Source organism: Cryptotermes secundus, unplaced genomic scaffold (assembly GCF_002891405.2).
Source record: "Cryptotermes secundus unplaced genomic scaffold, Csec_1.0 scaffold6, whole genome shotgun sequence".
In the NCBI taxonomy this organism is placed as follows: Eukaryota; Metazoa; Arthropoda; class Insecta; order Blattodea; family Kalotermitidae; genus Cryptotermes; species Cryptotermes secundus.
In genome coordinates, this window is record NW_019725001.1 from 177,835 (window position 1) to 193,018 (window position 15,184).

At 39.8% G+C, this 15,184-nt stretch overlaps 2 protein-coding genes across 3 annotated transcripts in view; both read left to right on the plus strand.

The window, feature by feature from the left end:
• The window catches only part of LOC111863142 (general odorant-binding protein 68), a 19,091-nt gene extending 9,946 nt beyond the window's left edge, over positions 1–9,145 (plus strand). Inside the window, exons 5-9 of the mRNA XM_023849191.2 lie at positions 720–755; positions 1,902–2,037; positions 4,440–4,525; positions 6,936–6,963; positions 8,974–9,145. Of these exons, the coding sequence (XP_023704959.1) occupies positions 720–755; positions 1,902–2,037; positions 4,440–4,525; positions 6,936–6,963; positions 8,974–9,047 (360 nt within the window). The 3' untranslated portion in view covers positions 9,048–9,145. The remainder of the gene's footprint in view (positions 1–719; positions 756–1,901; positions 2,038–4,439; positions 4,526–6,935; positions 6,964–8,973) is intronic.
• Positions 9,146–13,028: 3,883 nt separating this feature from the next.
• The window catches only part of LOC111863157 (general odorant-binding protein 68-like), a 16,101-nt gene continuing 13,945 nt past the window's right edge, over positions 13,029–15,184 (plus strand). For both annotated transcript variants that reach the window (XM_023849213.2, XM_023849214.2), the window contains exon 1: positions 13,029–13,111. In XM_023849213.2, the coding sequence (XP_023704981.1) occupies positions 13,040–13,111 (72 nt within the window). In that variant the 5' untranslated portion in view covers positions 13,029–13,039. The remainder of the gene's footprint in view (positions 13,112–15,184) is intronic.

The following is a 15,184-nucleotide window of genomic DNA, read 5'->3' on the forward strand; positions in this document are numbered from 1 at the left end:
ATATATATCGGATTATCTAGCGTGACACTTCGGAAGGCAGGACTCTCGCAAGACAAATTCGTACGAAGTTAGGACAAGTTAGAAGGGCAGATCTTGGAGACAACGGAGGAAGAAGGTTTCGGTACCCCGTCTCCAAAAAATTCTGCAGGTAATTTATCGGCACTGTGTGTTACTGTCACATTTAACAGCAAAGTAATTGAATATTACAGACTCATTACCTCATATTAGTTATATATATATATATATGAATTAATAATATGACTTTAGTTATTAAACAAAGTCAAATGCATTCACAACTCCAGTCGAAAGATCTCAAAGACGAGATCATTTAAAAAATGTAGGTTCAGATGTGAATATAATTTTACTGGTTTCGTCTGGTTCAGGACAGAGTCCAGTGGTGGTGTCTTGTGAAAATGGTACAGAATTTTAGGTTCCACAGAAGCCGGTAATTTTATGATTAGTACAGACACACACAAATTAAGCTCAAGGAATATATTCCTATTTTATAGAAACAGTATATGTATTTGTTATGAATTTATATATGTGTGAATACAAAGATATATTCTGAGGACAGAATGAAAGATCCTAACATACAAAAAATGAATGCTTGTTGAGAAGAAGACTTTAGCGTCTCTGCCTCAGAATTTTACTATTTCTATCACTGTGTATTGTTTGATTAATTCATAGATAGTAATTTGGATAATTTAAATTCATTTTAGGGCATTGCTGAGTGCATTGGCAGGGAGAAGGGTGCGGTAAGTTGGACACTGCATTATATCAATTTTATACACAACACAAATAATTATATTTATGTAGAGTACTGGTTCTTCGCCAGGAAATTTCTTTAATAGTCGAACTAAAATAATGTAATTCCTTATTATGTCTTTTATCGCGTTTAAGGTACTCTTATAGGGTGCAACAATGCGTAGGCCTACAGTAATTAATATTTTTGAATAAGATATGTATTTAATAAATTTTATAAAAATATAAGCACCAAGGAGGCCCTTAACCTTTACTTTACATGTGAAATCTATTGCTCTGAAAGGAACAAACCCTAAATATTAATGACGTTTCCTTACATTCCGTATCTTAAAAGGAAATGATGACACGTCATGAATATTTAATCCTTTAAAACTATGGACATCGCCTTTTTTAGCACACAAATGGCTATTCTACTTTTTGCGCAGACGGTATATCCATATGCTTTGTTTCATCCTCAGAAAAACAAAAATTATTTCCCTAAACAGCATTACCCGGTTGGTATTTGTAGCAGGGTCGCAGTGTGTTTGCTATGCGGTAGTAACTGGAATTATGGATAATTACTCCGACGAATTTCATTCGTCGTGCCCGTGCGCAGGCGCGTTAGAATAACCCCAGTGTATCCCAGCGAGTCGTAGGAGGTGACGGAAAGGGAACCCAGTCCCGGTGGGTATAACTGCTCCACCCTGCTCCCGGGGGATATACGTGTAATATAGGGACCTGGTCCTCGAGGTTGGGGAGTCTCGAATGTGGGCAGTAAAATGTGGTCATGAGTCCCATGGGACTCGGATCTGAGAAAGACTGTACTGGCGAGGACCCGTAACAATTTTAAACAACAGACCCAGCCTCTCGTCAGGGAGGATGTTACATAATGACTATGACCGCAAGGGTCCAGTTGAAAAAAAATTGATGGTCGTGAGTCTCAAGGGTCTTCTCACGAAGACGAACTGATTGACAACTGTCAGCCGTAAAGTAATTCTGACTCTGCCTCTGATCCATTCGTTGGATTTTAGTACAATACATAAGCCTTATAAACATAGAAAAGCTCACCCCCTGCATTATACCTTGTACAGAGGTTGGACGACGTGTAGAAACAATATTTTACTTTGCACCGCATATTTTAATGAAGACCTTCCTTTAAGCTCGACGAGGATGGCTATGCGAAGGAAGAGGATTTTGAGAAGTTCATTGATGAGGCCTACACTGATGACACTCTGAAGGATGTAGCGAAACATGCTGGACTATACTGTGCGAAGAAAGCCAATAAACGTGCAAGAGGTAAGCAAATGAATCATTTTCTGAAACTGAAACAGCAACACAACACTTTTCCCCTCCCTCCCTCCCTCTTTTCGCAATGGATGAAGTTTGCTCTACGTTTCAAAATAATTAATTTGAAAACAAAATTTTCTTCGGGAAATTCGCGAAACCGTGAACTCTTAGCAGACTTACGTGAGCTCTGATGGGAGAATAATAGTAAATCGGAGCTTAAGAAAGGGCGCAAATGTGTAGGCTGGATTCATCAGAATCTTGATAAGGGGTAATGGTGAGTTCCTGTGAACACTGCCATAAACTTTCGGGTTACGTAATGGGGAAGGAGTTGAATTTGTTGCGCAAGTGAGCGATCATTGGGCTTTGAATAACGATTGTACATCATAGAGTCAGGGGACAATTTTTAATGAATGAATGTATGAATGTACAAGGGGTGGACATTCTTGGCCCTTCCACCGTGACCACAATGATCTGTTGTGCCTCCCCTTCTGGTTATCCCCATCCTCGCAGGATCTTGTACGTTGGAACGTCGAAATAATCACTTGGTTCCATAAAATATTGACCCAAGTGGGGCAATCTTAAATAAGCTAAGGCCTCACATTCACGCCGGATATGTGTGGCTGTTTCATTTTCTTCTTGACACCTCTCACAAGTGGGACTGTCACTTAGTCTCAGTTTGAACAGATGTCCTTTGATGTGGCAGTGTCCTGTAAGTAGTCCTACCACCCATCGTAGCTGGTTCCTGTTTAACTTCAATAGTTTAGTGGTCAATTTTAATAAAATGATATGAATTAAAATACAGTATATGAGTATTATTATACCAGAATATTTCTACTGCTAAATTTAATACGTTGACAATGGCCTTAGTTTCAAACACCCTCTGTGAGAACGTTATCAGAAGTACGTAGAATTCGGGCACGACTACACTGAACTTGTCGTCAGGGTGCCGAGTGAATATTATTCTTTGTTTCTTCACACTCTTTCCCTTCTTTTTTTTTCTCCTTATATTTTTGTGGATTTCCTATCTCCAGTTCCTCCTAGTCTCCTTGCCAGTCAGCTTCCAGAACGCTGTCTTCCGTTAACGGATTTCATGTGTTTCCATATATCTTCAGGTCTTCTGGCGTTAATCTGTGCAACACGTTTTTATGCTAATGCTTCCCTTATGTTTCCTCCAACATAGACATAGGCTAGCTCACTGCCGCACGCATCTTCCCATGCTGTTTCATTTTCTGCTCTATTTCAATAATAAAGCCTTATATGTGTTGGCTATCATAATACGGTCAGCTGATCGAGTGACTACAGATTCATGCTCGCATTCACTAAACGCTTACAGAAGGTCATTACAAGCAACTAATGCGCTTTCGCTTATTCTCACACTCTGCAGTTCGTTAGAGCACGCACCAAGTCTTCTCACTCTGCTCTAGTTGTTGCCCGGTAGCAGCTTCCAATGACAGACGTCCCTCTTCCTCTGGATTCTTGAACCGCCAGCGGCCTCAATTACCAGCTCCTGACAGGAACAGTTCACAAGGACTGAACCTCAACAGTTCTATAACATACTCACTCACCAACCGACTCCGAGGCTGGCGGTCATCTCACACCAACATCCTACTCATCTGACTGTACTGCACTGCAGCACCCAACTCAGCACAGACCGCACAGAAGACACCGCTCCACACTGTTGTAGTTCCGCTGTTGCAGCAAACTAAAAACTCATCTGTTGCCGTTTGAAGGCCGCTGCCTAGCAATGTCCGCTGTCAAAATGTTTGTTTAGCGATCATTACCTAGCAACAAGTACACATGTCACAATATTACTGGAAATTATATAAGATTTTCTTATGTTAAAGTAGCCGCGAGAAGTTGTAATATTATCCAGAGAAGGGTGTTATTGCAGTAAACCTTTACATTAAGAGTTTAACATTGGACACGGCGTCACAACCCAGAAGACCGCAATTTGAACATTTATATTGTTACATAGACCACGATTGGCGAGAAGACAGATCTTGAATTATATCTTATCCATCACACAAGGCGTACTCAAGATGATGGTACTTATTTCGTCAGTTGCTGAACACGAAACTTTAAGTGAGTGTCCACAAAACACGCTGGAAGTACTCTCCTTTTCTGAGTACATGCATCAGTCCTCTAGGCCTTGTTCCGAGGGCCATCACATTTTCAATAATTAACTTCACTCGTACACACTTTATTTCTTTCTGTTCTTTTCAGCCATGCCCCATGCAGGAGGCGTTACATTCCTAGGCGTGAGTAATTACGACACGATTATAATGATATAAAGTACGTCTCATTTAGCGTGCAGTTTTAGACGAATCATCAGATAAACATCAACGGTTCCATTACACTTTTATTAGATATATATATATGTTTATTTACATATGGTTTCCTTCTGTTTGCAGAAATAATGAGCGAAGGGTTGGTGGAAAGTAATTGCAATCTTGCGGGAATAATGGCTTATCACTGCGTGAAGTACGAGGTCATTCTGGTAAGCTTTATTTGTTCTACTGAGCTCCTTCTAAACACATCAAGAATTTATATGAAAGGAGTTCTGCAATAAGAAAACCATGTTCTTGCACCAACATATACTATTGTAACGTGTTTGGCTACTGAAGACGCCGTTCAGATTGTTGATTGGTTTATTTAACAACCTACAAGTCGTAACGACAATTGATTATAACACTGTTACGGGTTTACACAATTTACAACCCTACGCAAAATTTGTCCACTCTGTCCTCAGCAGTCTACACGTATTCACAGTACGATACGGGAGCTATACCAGTGTCACTGTATTACACACTCCCAATATAACTCTACAACAGCACACACACAGTCTTGAAGGCACACAATGAGTCTTCACTGGCTGACTTCTCAGTTATCGCGCACTACCACATAAAATCCTCTCACCACGCGTTCGGGTCTTCTTCTTCCCGCGACCGACTGACTTCTGCTCCGCCGAATACTCCGAATACTAACCGGCTTCGGCGGCTGCTAAAATTCAACTGACTCCTTAGTCAAAGTCAAAGTCACATTGCGACTTACGGTCAGTCAGTCAGTAAGCCTTGGTGCCGAGCCCCATCTCGAGCTCATGACCAGATATTTATTGCTGTTTGACAGTTACGGTCTTGTTTTTGGGGCGCCCTCTCTGACGAGAGGACGGGTCTGTCTTTTATATATGCCGCTGGCCCTTGCCAGCGCAGTCATTGTCGGATCCGAGTCCCTTAGTACTTGCGACCACATTTTACTGTCTCAGATTTGAGACTCCCTTTTCGTCTTCTCCTACGCCTTGCAGGGTCACGGTGGAGGTATTCGACCCCGCCTCCACACGGTATGACTTGGGCATTCCAGTATCTCTTATACTCGTAAACCCTCAGTCGGACAGCGGAAAACGCACCTCACTTATCTGCTACGTAATCGCCGTGTTACAGAGGCGTTGCTGGGCAACGCTGCGTAGCAACCAGCGCGCTTCTGCTAGGCAGGGCACGGCACCCAGAAACATCGCTTTACTTACTGTTGCGTAACCTCGTTCCACTGTTGGGCAGCTTGGCAACCGACCGTTTATCAAGAGTCTGTCTTCATGGCAACTCGTTCCACATCCTGTTGCCCAGCAACGCTTAGACATATCACAATATCTGTTTTATAATTCGATTTTTTCACGAATAATTACTGATTCGGGTTTGAAAATCTTCCATAGAGTTGTTAAATTATTTTTTTGCGAGTTTGCATTGATAAATTAAAAAATCCGTCAATTAAAAATAATATGTTTATTTTTTCGTGATTCACCAAGTGAATTTTAATATAAAATTAATATTGAGGATCTTCACTAAAATTTGACGAAACATTCCAATTTCGTTTCAAATCAGACGAGAAAAAAATAGCGACAACAACAAAGATACATTTACATAAAGATCTATATACCGACATTTTATGAGCAACTCAAGCGTAACCAACCAGATATTTATCGGAATTATAAATACTTCGACTAAAGATTGCAGAGTAAAACGAGCAAGGAATTTTATACACGGTACATTTTTTAAGTAGAACTCTTGTCTGCATAATTTAACCACAGCGAGTCGGCTAGGAAGAATATTTACGCAATGTGTCCATTTCGTAACTTGACAATTCGTGCGGAATATTGCTGACCTTGAAGTGCAACAACTATATATAGACCCTTCATGCTTTACAGCAGAACATGACAACAGCGTCACGTAAAAGGGTAGTACTGCCACTCTGACTATAATTACCACATTACACAAGCACTATTGATACAGAGTCACTGATCACGAATTAAATTCTATATTAAGCATGCTGGAATAATTTTAGTATTTAAAATAAGACTATGCCCGCACGCCTGTTTTCATTTCTTAGAACATTGTGATACCCTTAGAATGAAATAACCTAATTCTTGTTAAAATGTAAATTCTCTTGTCATATTTCATACAGACACATCTTTTAAAATACCACAGACAGATTAAATAGAAATATACATTTTCCTCTCAAAGTAAACAAGTTGTTTATTTCATCTTAGTGAAACTTTAAGCGCTGTGCAATAAACTATCCGTCTGCTCGTCTGTGGCAATTGAGGAGGCATGGCCGATAAGTGTAAACGTCTTTGAATTTGTTCTTTAATATTAACTTACGCTCTGTAGTTTAATTTCTACAAAGAGGCCGAACAGCAAGCTTTAAGAGTAAATTATATCTTTTATGTATATTATATAAAATAATGAACAGTAGTCTGTATTTCTAATATATTACGTGACGACAAGTAGACCAGTAAAGAGGAATGTCTGGCCAGTAGAATTGTTGTGAGGCTGCCGCTCCTGTATATAGGCGTGTGTATGCGTACGAACATATGCAACTGAACATACATGTAATAACCTGCATTCTTCAATTTTCAGAACTGCCCTGAGAGCCAAACAGTTCACAGTAAGTGTACAAGAGTATCTGTAGGACAATCAGATGTACAGTCTGTATATCTCCTAATGTCACGACGATTGGTAGCTAACAGAGAATTGGAAGGGGTGCAGAAGGGATGGGTAGTGCCCACATTTGAGGTAGCATACTGAAATTTGCCTGGAAAGATTGAGGGCAATTACAGAAATCTCAATGAGATTAGCCGATGCACTGCCCGGAATTCAAACGGGCATCTGCAAAACAAAAGTCAGAAACGTTACCGCTTGAGCTAACTAGGTCAGATCTAGGGACTGCGTCCTTTTCCATATACATTCATATATTTAGATACGGACCAGTACCAGAAATCTTCCTGGGGGTAAAGGACGACCGGGGCGTAAGGCTGACAACCTCACCGCCATCTGTAAGCCGACTGTCTAGAAAATGTGACAGCCTTGACGTCTCCCAACCCTATGGGCCTCCACGGCCTGTTACAGGGATAGTTCTAAATTTTAACTTTTTGCACATACTATACAACAGGCATATACACATCACTGTGTTCCGCGTACGTATGTTTTAAATAAGCACCTAGGTACAGAGAAACGAACAGCATATTTCTTTTTTAAAGTTTTCTGTAAAAATATCCGCTTACACTGTCTGAAAATGATTCTTTATCAATAAATTAATCGTACAAAGATCAATTTTTACATGAATTCCTTACGCCTGTTTCATTGGTTCTATAATAATAAAGGGGCTGACCCTCAGTTTCGGTTTGAAAATTTTCCATCTTACTTTGTTGTAATATCAGTAAATTTGGTGATATTGTATTGTACGCGGCCAAACATTACAGGGTTCCCTTAATGTTAACGCTTATATTGTGTTCGAAGAATTGAGGGGGAAATACAGGCATTCTTAAATATTGCTGATCATGGAGAAAGTCTTTTCGCAGCAACAAGTCCCCAGTACTTTAAAATAATAAAAATTTTGCGATAGAAAAGGTTTATATATAAATATATACGAGGTATAATACTTCGATCTACTTTAGTCAACAGAATATTAATTTGCTGATGACACCTTTTACTACTGGGCTACAAGTTTCAGTCTGAATCCGGCAGTTCAAAAAATATTAGCCATTATTTTCAAGTATTTTCAGACATTACGCTTCGTGGCACAATTTATTGGTATTAAAAGTTTCATTTTGTTTATGCTTGCAGGAGCTTGAAGATTTTCATTTACACTGATATATGTAGCTCAGTAGCAACTAAGTGACTAATTCCAAGGAACAGAATTACCAAAGTTAATGGTTGCTAAGCTAGTCAAGAGATCCCCAGCATTTTACGGGAACTCAACGGTTCATTACAGAGTTCACAAGAGCCTATAATTCTCGATATCCTGAGCTGGATGAATCAAGTTGACATCCTTTTATCCCGTTTTTATTATTCTCCCACACACGTCTAGGCTCTATAAATGTCACTTTCCTTCAAATTTCCTTATCAAAATTTGTATTTGTAGCAGTAAATATTATCAATGAATATCATATTTGTTGTGTAAATTATCTTGTGAACAAATCAAAATACAAAATATGATACAGCAAAATGAATTTCATATACAGGCGTATATATATATAAGATAAATTCTAAAAATGTAATAGATTTTATTTGAATGAGGATATATATTGCGCCTTCAATCTGTGTTCGTCACAGCGCATTGCAAAGTACAACAGTAAATTCTGATTAACCCTTTAGAGTACAGTGTTTAGTGTACGTGCCATCTGCTTCAGCATCCACAAACACTGCCTTCTAACCGCAGAGTGTACTTATGTGTTTCATATTATTTTGGGGAGAAGCAGTAATTATTTCCCTAAGGAGCACTGAGCAGTTGCCTTCACAATTGAGATACAGTGTTCTCTGTGAGGTAGGAACAGAATTCTTAATATTATTTAGACGGACTTAGGCTTCGAAGTGTTAAAAGTGTAAGGATATTTCTGAAAACGTGGAACTAAAGTCCTAAGAACACTGTTAAAATATCACGTTATCTGTTTTTCAGGTGAAGAATGTGATGACTTCCGCCAGATGATGCAAGAATGGAAGAATAAGGAGGAGCAGAACTCTGACAGTTAGATACAGGGATGAATATCACATACACGCACTAAAATGTTCAACAAAAATGCAGTTTCTTGTGTGATGAAATAAATGAAGTGCTGGGTTACCGCTGTGAATATTTTATTCATTTTTATATACGAGTATGAATGAATGCATGAATAATTAATATATGTTCAAAATTTATTTTGTCTTGGGGGGGGGGACTCCAAGACATCACGAAAATCCACAATCAGGAGATTTTGTGTTCACTGTGTGAATTTCACGGAGATGCACTTAACATATGGGGTAATGACCGTGACGTGAAGAGGGACGGGTAAGTCTCCATGGCTTCATCATGGAGTCCTTGTCGGTATTCCTCAAGCTTCAGACCATGTCTTATGCTCTTAATTTCCTCGTTGAAATCCTTCTGATCCTGCCATATGACCCCGGCTCTACTAAATTAACTACGAAATGCTCACCTTTTTACGTGATGTGTGTAGTTGGACTTGAATTGCAGACAACAGCCAGTTTCCGGTACACCTTCATGGCCAGGTTAGGATTCCTCTTCATGACCAAGACATCCAAGAAGAGGATTATCATTAGCTTCAACTTCCATTGTAAATTTGACATTAGGTGTGACGCTGTTGAGGCGGTGAAAATATTGTTGCAATCTCGCTGGTCCATGTGGCCAAACCAAGGAAGTGTAGCCGACGTGTCTGAGCCATTTAGCGGGTTTGTGGTCTGCTGCGCCCAATGCTATTTCCTCAATGTCCTCCATAAATACGTTACTGACCACCGGAGACAGTGAGTTCCCCATTTTGCTGATAGAATTTATGCTCAAACTGGAAATAAGCGGTTGATAAACAGATGTCCAGTAATTCTTAACGTCTTCAACTCACGACCACATTTTACTCTCTGATGATTCTGGAAGCATTGAGATCTCTCGGGCTGTACCTTACCTGGTTCAGTGTCCGCCTACTATCTCATTTCTATGGCGAACCTAACAGGTAACGCTTTACTTACTTATGGAGCTGAGCCCTTCTTGAGGAGAAGCCAATCAGCAGTTACTCAAGAATTTCTCAGCATTTTATGGAACCCGAAAGTTCATTGCCGTGTTCAAAAGAGCCCTCCAATGGTCCCTATCCTGAGCCAGACCAATCCAATCCATGCCATCCCATCCTATCTCTCTAAGATCCATTTTAATATTGTCCACCCACCTATGAATTCGTCTTCCCAGTGGTCTCCTAACAGGTAACACATATAAATATTTTTAAATTTACTCTGTACTCTAGAAAAAGTATCCGGTAGCCATGGCTGTTAAGACGATATGTAATTTTGTTAATAAAAGTCGAATATTCATTCTCAAGTCGTGATGACAGGAGAAGAAACCATTCCCAGGGCGAATACATTACACATCGTCGGACACAGAGATACAGCGAAATTAACATGCACTTCTTTCTGCCTTTCCTGTCACAGCATTCTAGAAACTACTCAGTTGTCAAAACTGTGATTCCCCGATATACTATAAATGTCGACTGCTTCAATAGAACAATAATCACAGAAGAATTAAATGACTCACAGCACGTTTGCACGGACAACTGAAATTCTGAAAAGGTTCCCATATTTCCGCAAATATGTGCACTTCATGCCAACCGGAACTTCGTAACACGATATCACAAACTGCGATCGCTTACTACAGCACCGGAAGCGGAAGCTAGTGCAGTGAGACAGTTTATCGTTGCAGGAGTCTGCGCACGAAATATGGCGATTTCAGCGGTCTTTATAAGCGTTGCGTTTCCCCACAGGAACAGAACTGCCAAAGATGTGTACCATAGCAACAGTGTTGTGTCTAGTTCTGTTCTGCCTTTCTGTATCGGGTTCGGATCTGCGTAACGATCAATGGAGTAAGTAAAACTCCTCCCAGTTTCTTCTACTTTTTCAGAAGAGGAAACGTGTATTCCTATAAAGCAGACTTCACAATTGCGTCCTTTCTGAAACTGCTTTCTTTCTGTGTGATCATAATTTTCTTTATTGCAAATTTAAACTAATTCGTATTTACTGTCACACAATTTTCTTATGACAACAGGTTTCGGTCCACAGAGACCATCATCGAGCGATATGTGCGGAATATACAAATAATGACGGAATGCATTTAAAACTACACCGTTCGTATAAATTCCTTATTTCCTGTTCTCCGGCCTGTGCCCAATTCTTGTGACAGAAATGAGCTCTATAACTCCGTAAGTTCCAGAAACATGAAGTTTAATTGTTTATAATAAAATTGTATGATAATATAAGTCTTTAGAGGGGGGACGCAGTAGCGTAGTTGGTTGAGGCACTAGGCTAAAAGCCGGAAGGTCGCGGGTTCAAGTCCCGATGAGATAATTAGATTTTTCAACTGACCTAATCCTTCCAGCCGCATTACGGCCCTGGGGTCGACTCTAACAGAAATGAGTACCAGGAATTAATTGAATAATTTTCCTGGGGAGTAAAGCGCGGCCGGCGCGTAAGGCTGACAACCTTACCGCTATCTTTGAGGCGATTGTCTAGATAATGTGGGACCCTCAACGTCTCAGAACCCTATGGGCCTTCACTGCCTGTTACGGGGATAGCTTCATAAGTCTTTACAATTTCCTCTAGCTACTGTAAACAGCTGCATGCCCCCACACAGACCAATGGAAGTGCGGTACGTGCTTTATGCGCAGATGTTGCCACTAGCTAGAGCAAACGACGCCGGACGGTATGACGACTGATGTATGATGAACCGGAAAGTACTTGGAAGGAAACGCTCTTGGCCTAATTAAAGCAGCACTTCGGTATTTATCTGCAGAGACTGACAATAATGACGATAATGGGTGTCGCTGCCGAGATTCGAACGTAAGATGCCCGGGATACAAGTGTAGAGTCTTACCGCTGGGCCACCCTGTTCTTATCACGTACAAAGCTTTAGATGATACGTGGCTGTTAAGTAGTTCATCATTATTTCATTACGAAATCAGCAGCTCAAGATGCGTGGCATCGAATGGCAGCACGGGAGTGGGAACTATGTTGGGAAGGCTGTGGAAGGAGGTGGTCATGACGTCATCTAAAGTATAATCCTGGAACATGCCTGAAAGAACTGAGGAAAATTACGAAAAATCTTGATGAGAAATAGCGGATCTCCTGCCCAAGACCTGATTCCTGGAATTCGTGAATACGAAACGCTTCCAACTCTGAAGCTACAGGAGCCTTTGTTAAGGATACTGAATAAGTTATGTACGAGTTTCTTGAAAACAGAGGTTTCAAATTTGAGTTGAAAGAATAACTGTTGGAGTACTTATGCATCTCATGCAAAATTTAATTCTAGTTCAGAATTAGAAATTTAAATAATCCGACAGATGATCACAGAAGGCATTATCAGCAGTTCGCTTTATGCATATTGTACACAGAAAGTTTAAAAGTATGTATAGAAAGTGAGAATTCTCTCAATTACGAAAACAGTGAAGATTTCCAGAACTGTACGCTGTCTAAAATATATTGAAATGTTCCAAATAGCTTTCAATTGATGTAAAAGAAGTAATAAGGTAAGTACAAACAGTGAAAAGGGTTTCATTTACGAAGTCGTGATGATTTCCAGAATTTTACTCGTATGCTCTATAGAAATTTCGCTGAAGCAGTTCCTGTTAGCCCGTTACTCATCAAGCAATATTTATATCGTAGTCTATTGTAGAACAAACCCGAATCAAGAAAATAATTAACATATAAAATATGAAATCGATACTAAGGAATGTAAGGAACTTTTCAAATAACACTCTGTATGTACAAGTTAGGAAATGTACTCATATCGTAAAATTTCTGGCACATTCGCTTTTTCTAATTATAGAGCAAACCACAAAATGTATGTGTTGGATATGAAATATATTTTTTACCTCTTCTTACACAAGGGTGTCACTAATATTTATCAATGAGACAAATATTTATATTATTTGTTCAAAATGAGAAAAATATATAAATTTCTAGGTACTAGCGATCTTGTGGAGATGGAATCCGACATGGAAGAGATGGAGCATGCGCAGACTAAACTGTCCAGGGTAGCTCGCTGGGCCGAAAATGAAAACATGGAGGTATTTTGTAGTTTCCTCTTACGTAACTAAAAGACTCTTTAGTTTTAGAACAAGCTTCACCACTGTTAACATGGAAAACCTTTACTGTGTGCTCTATTCACTTCCCATGTCACAATATTTATTCCCAAAATTACGCTATTTGCACTCAAATTCTCATTTATGAATTTCTGCTTAAGTGAGAAAAACACCCGTTTATTATTAGGGGATGTAATTCCCAGAGCGATTATATGTACCAAACGTTACACAAATTGCAAAACATTTCAACATCGGAATCCTTAAAACGTAAGACCACTGCGTTGACCGAGTTTAGATACGCAAAAGGGGGCTGCACTCCACGCATTTAGTTATACTTGAGCTGGCCAAAGAAATCTCACGAGCGGTAGGGATTATATTTTCTACGAAAAACAGCCTGTTCTCCGACCCTAAAATCCTAGACCGACTATGGCCAGTACTAATTCTAATTAAAACTGTTACCTAAATTACTGAAGCTATTAGATTTTAACCTTTCACGTACGAGTTTAATACATTTAGTGCATGAATTTACATTTTATTGATGTAAATATATTGTAAAAATGGATCCATTTTAACCGAAAATCCATTAACTACTGGTATGTATTCAAGGAACACCTGATGATCTATGTAGATAGAAAGTTCTAGTGGGGTATTAACACATTACTGTCGGCTATATAATGAATAAATTGCTGTCTACACAGCTCGTAAAATACTTTAATACAAGATACACAAAAAAAAATTAAAAAAAATGATGACTACAGCGCCACTAGTGTAACAACATAGAACTAATAATGCAACCACAGGAGTGACAGAGAACTAAGGAAAGGGGGGCGGAGGACAGGCCGGTCAATTCTCTATAGTTTAATTCCATTTTCCTCTAGAAGATCTCTTTTGAAATATTGTTAAGCTCCGATAAAAGTTTCTCGAATTATGCACGTAGAAATATATCCATGTCCTTATATAACGTGTACTATTGTTGAGAAATTTGAAAGAAAGCTTGAACGGTCAATATTTTGCTACATATAGACTGACGGACAGACAGGCAAGGTGAAGCTACTGGCTTATTGTTTTTCGAATTGTTGTTGCAAACTTTAGAGGCAATGCTTTTCACACTGAAATGGATATAAATGTCCTTGCACAACTCCTGAATGCTCTTTTGTTTGTTCTGAAGCGACCGTGACAATGACTCATAGAGAAACATAATCAGGAAGCAGACAATCCAGTAGGTTTACAGTAGTGACACAAACCACCTGTAAACAGGTGAATTCAAATGATCACAATGAGGAAAGGTCGTGGTAAATCCCCGAAACAAAAGCAGCATTTCTAAATTTAACCCGCGAACGTCACAAAGAAAAGCCTCATGACGATAAGTTCTGATTTTATATGGCGAATATCCGCATAAAGAGAAAACATATTTTCACAGCTAACACTAACGTGAAAATCGATCAGCTGCTTAAATGGAGCACAAACATTAATTTTAAGAAAATAATGTAAAATAATCACGGTAGATATTGCACCAGAACAATAATACGACTCTGAAACATAAAAAAAGGTAAAGTTGTCCCTGTGCTTAACTATTTAAACATTATGCCATGAAGACGTATGGGGGAGCCCCCGTGTGGAGGCGGGGTCAAACACCTCCACCGTGACCCTGCGAGTTGTAGGAGGCGAAGAAAAGGGAAGTCTCAAATCTGAGAGAGTAAAATAGGGTAGCGAGCTCCAAAGGACTCAGACCCGAGAAAGGCTGCACTGGCAAGGGCCAGCAGCATATACAAAAGGCAGACCCGTCCTCTCGTCAGAGAGGGCGCCCCACAAAAACAAGACCGTAAATGCCAAACAGTAATAAATATCTGGTCATGAGCCCCAGATGGGGCTCGACACCAAGACTTACTGACTGACTGACCGACCGTCAGTCGCAATGTGACTTGAACTTGAACTTGAACGTATGGGGAAGTGGAGGTATTGCTCCATATTTTCTTGGCTTCGGCACTAGTTGGAGGTGAGTGGTCAGCTTCACGCCCCGGCCACTTTAGCCCAGGAAAGCGCTCCCGGCGCCCGTTA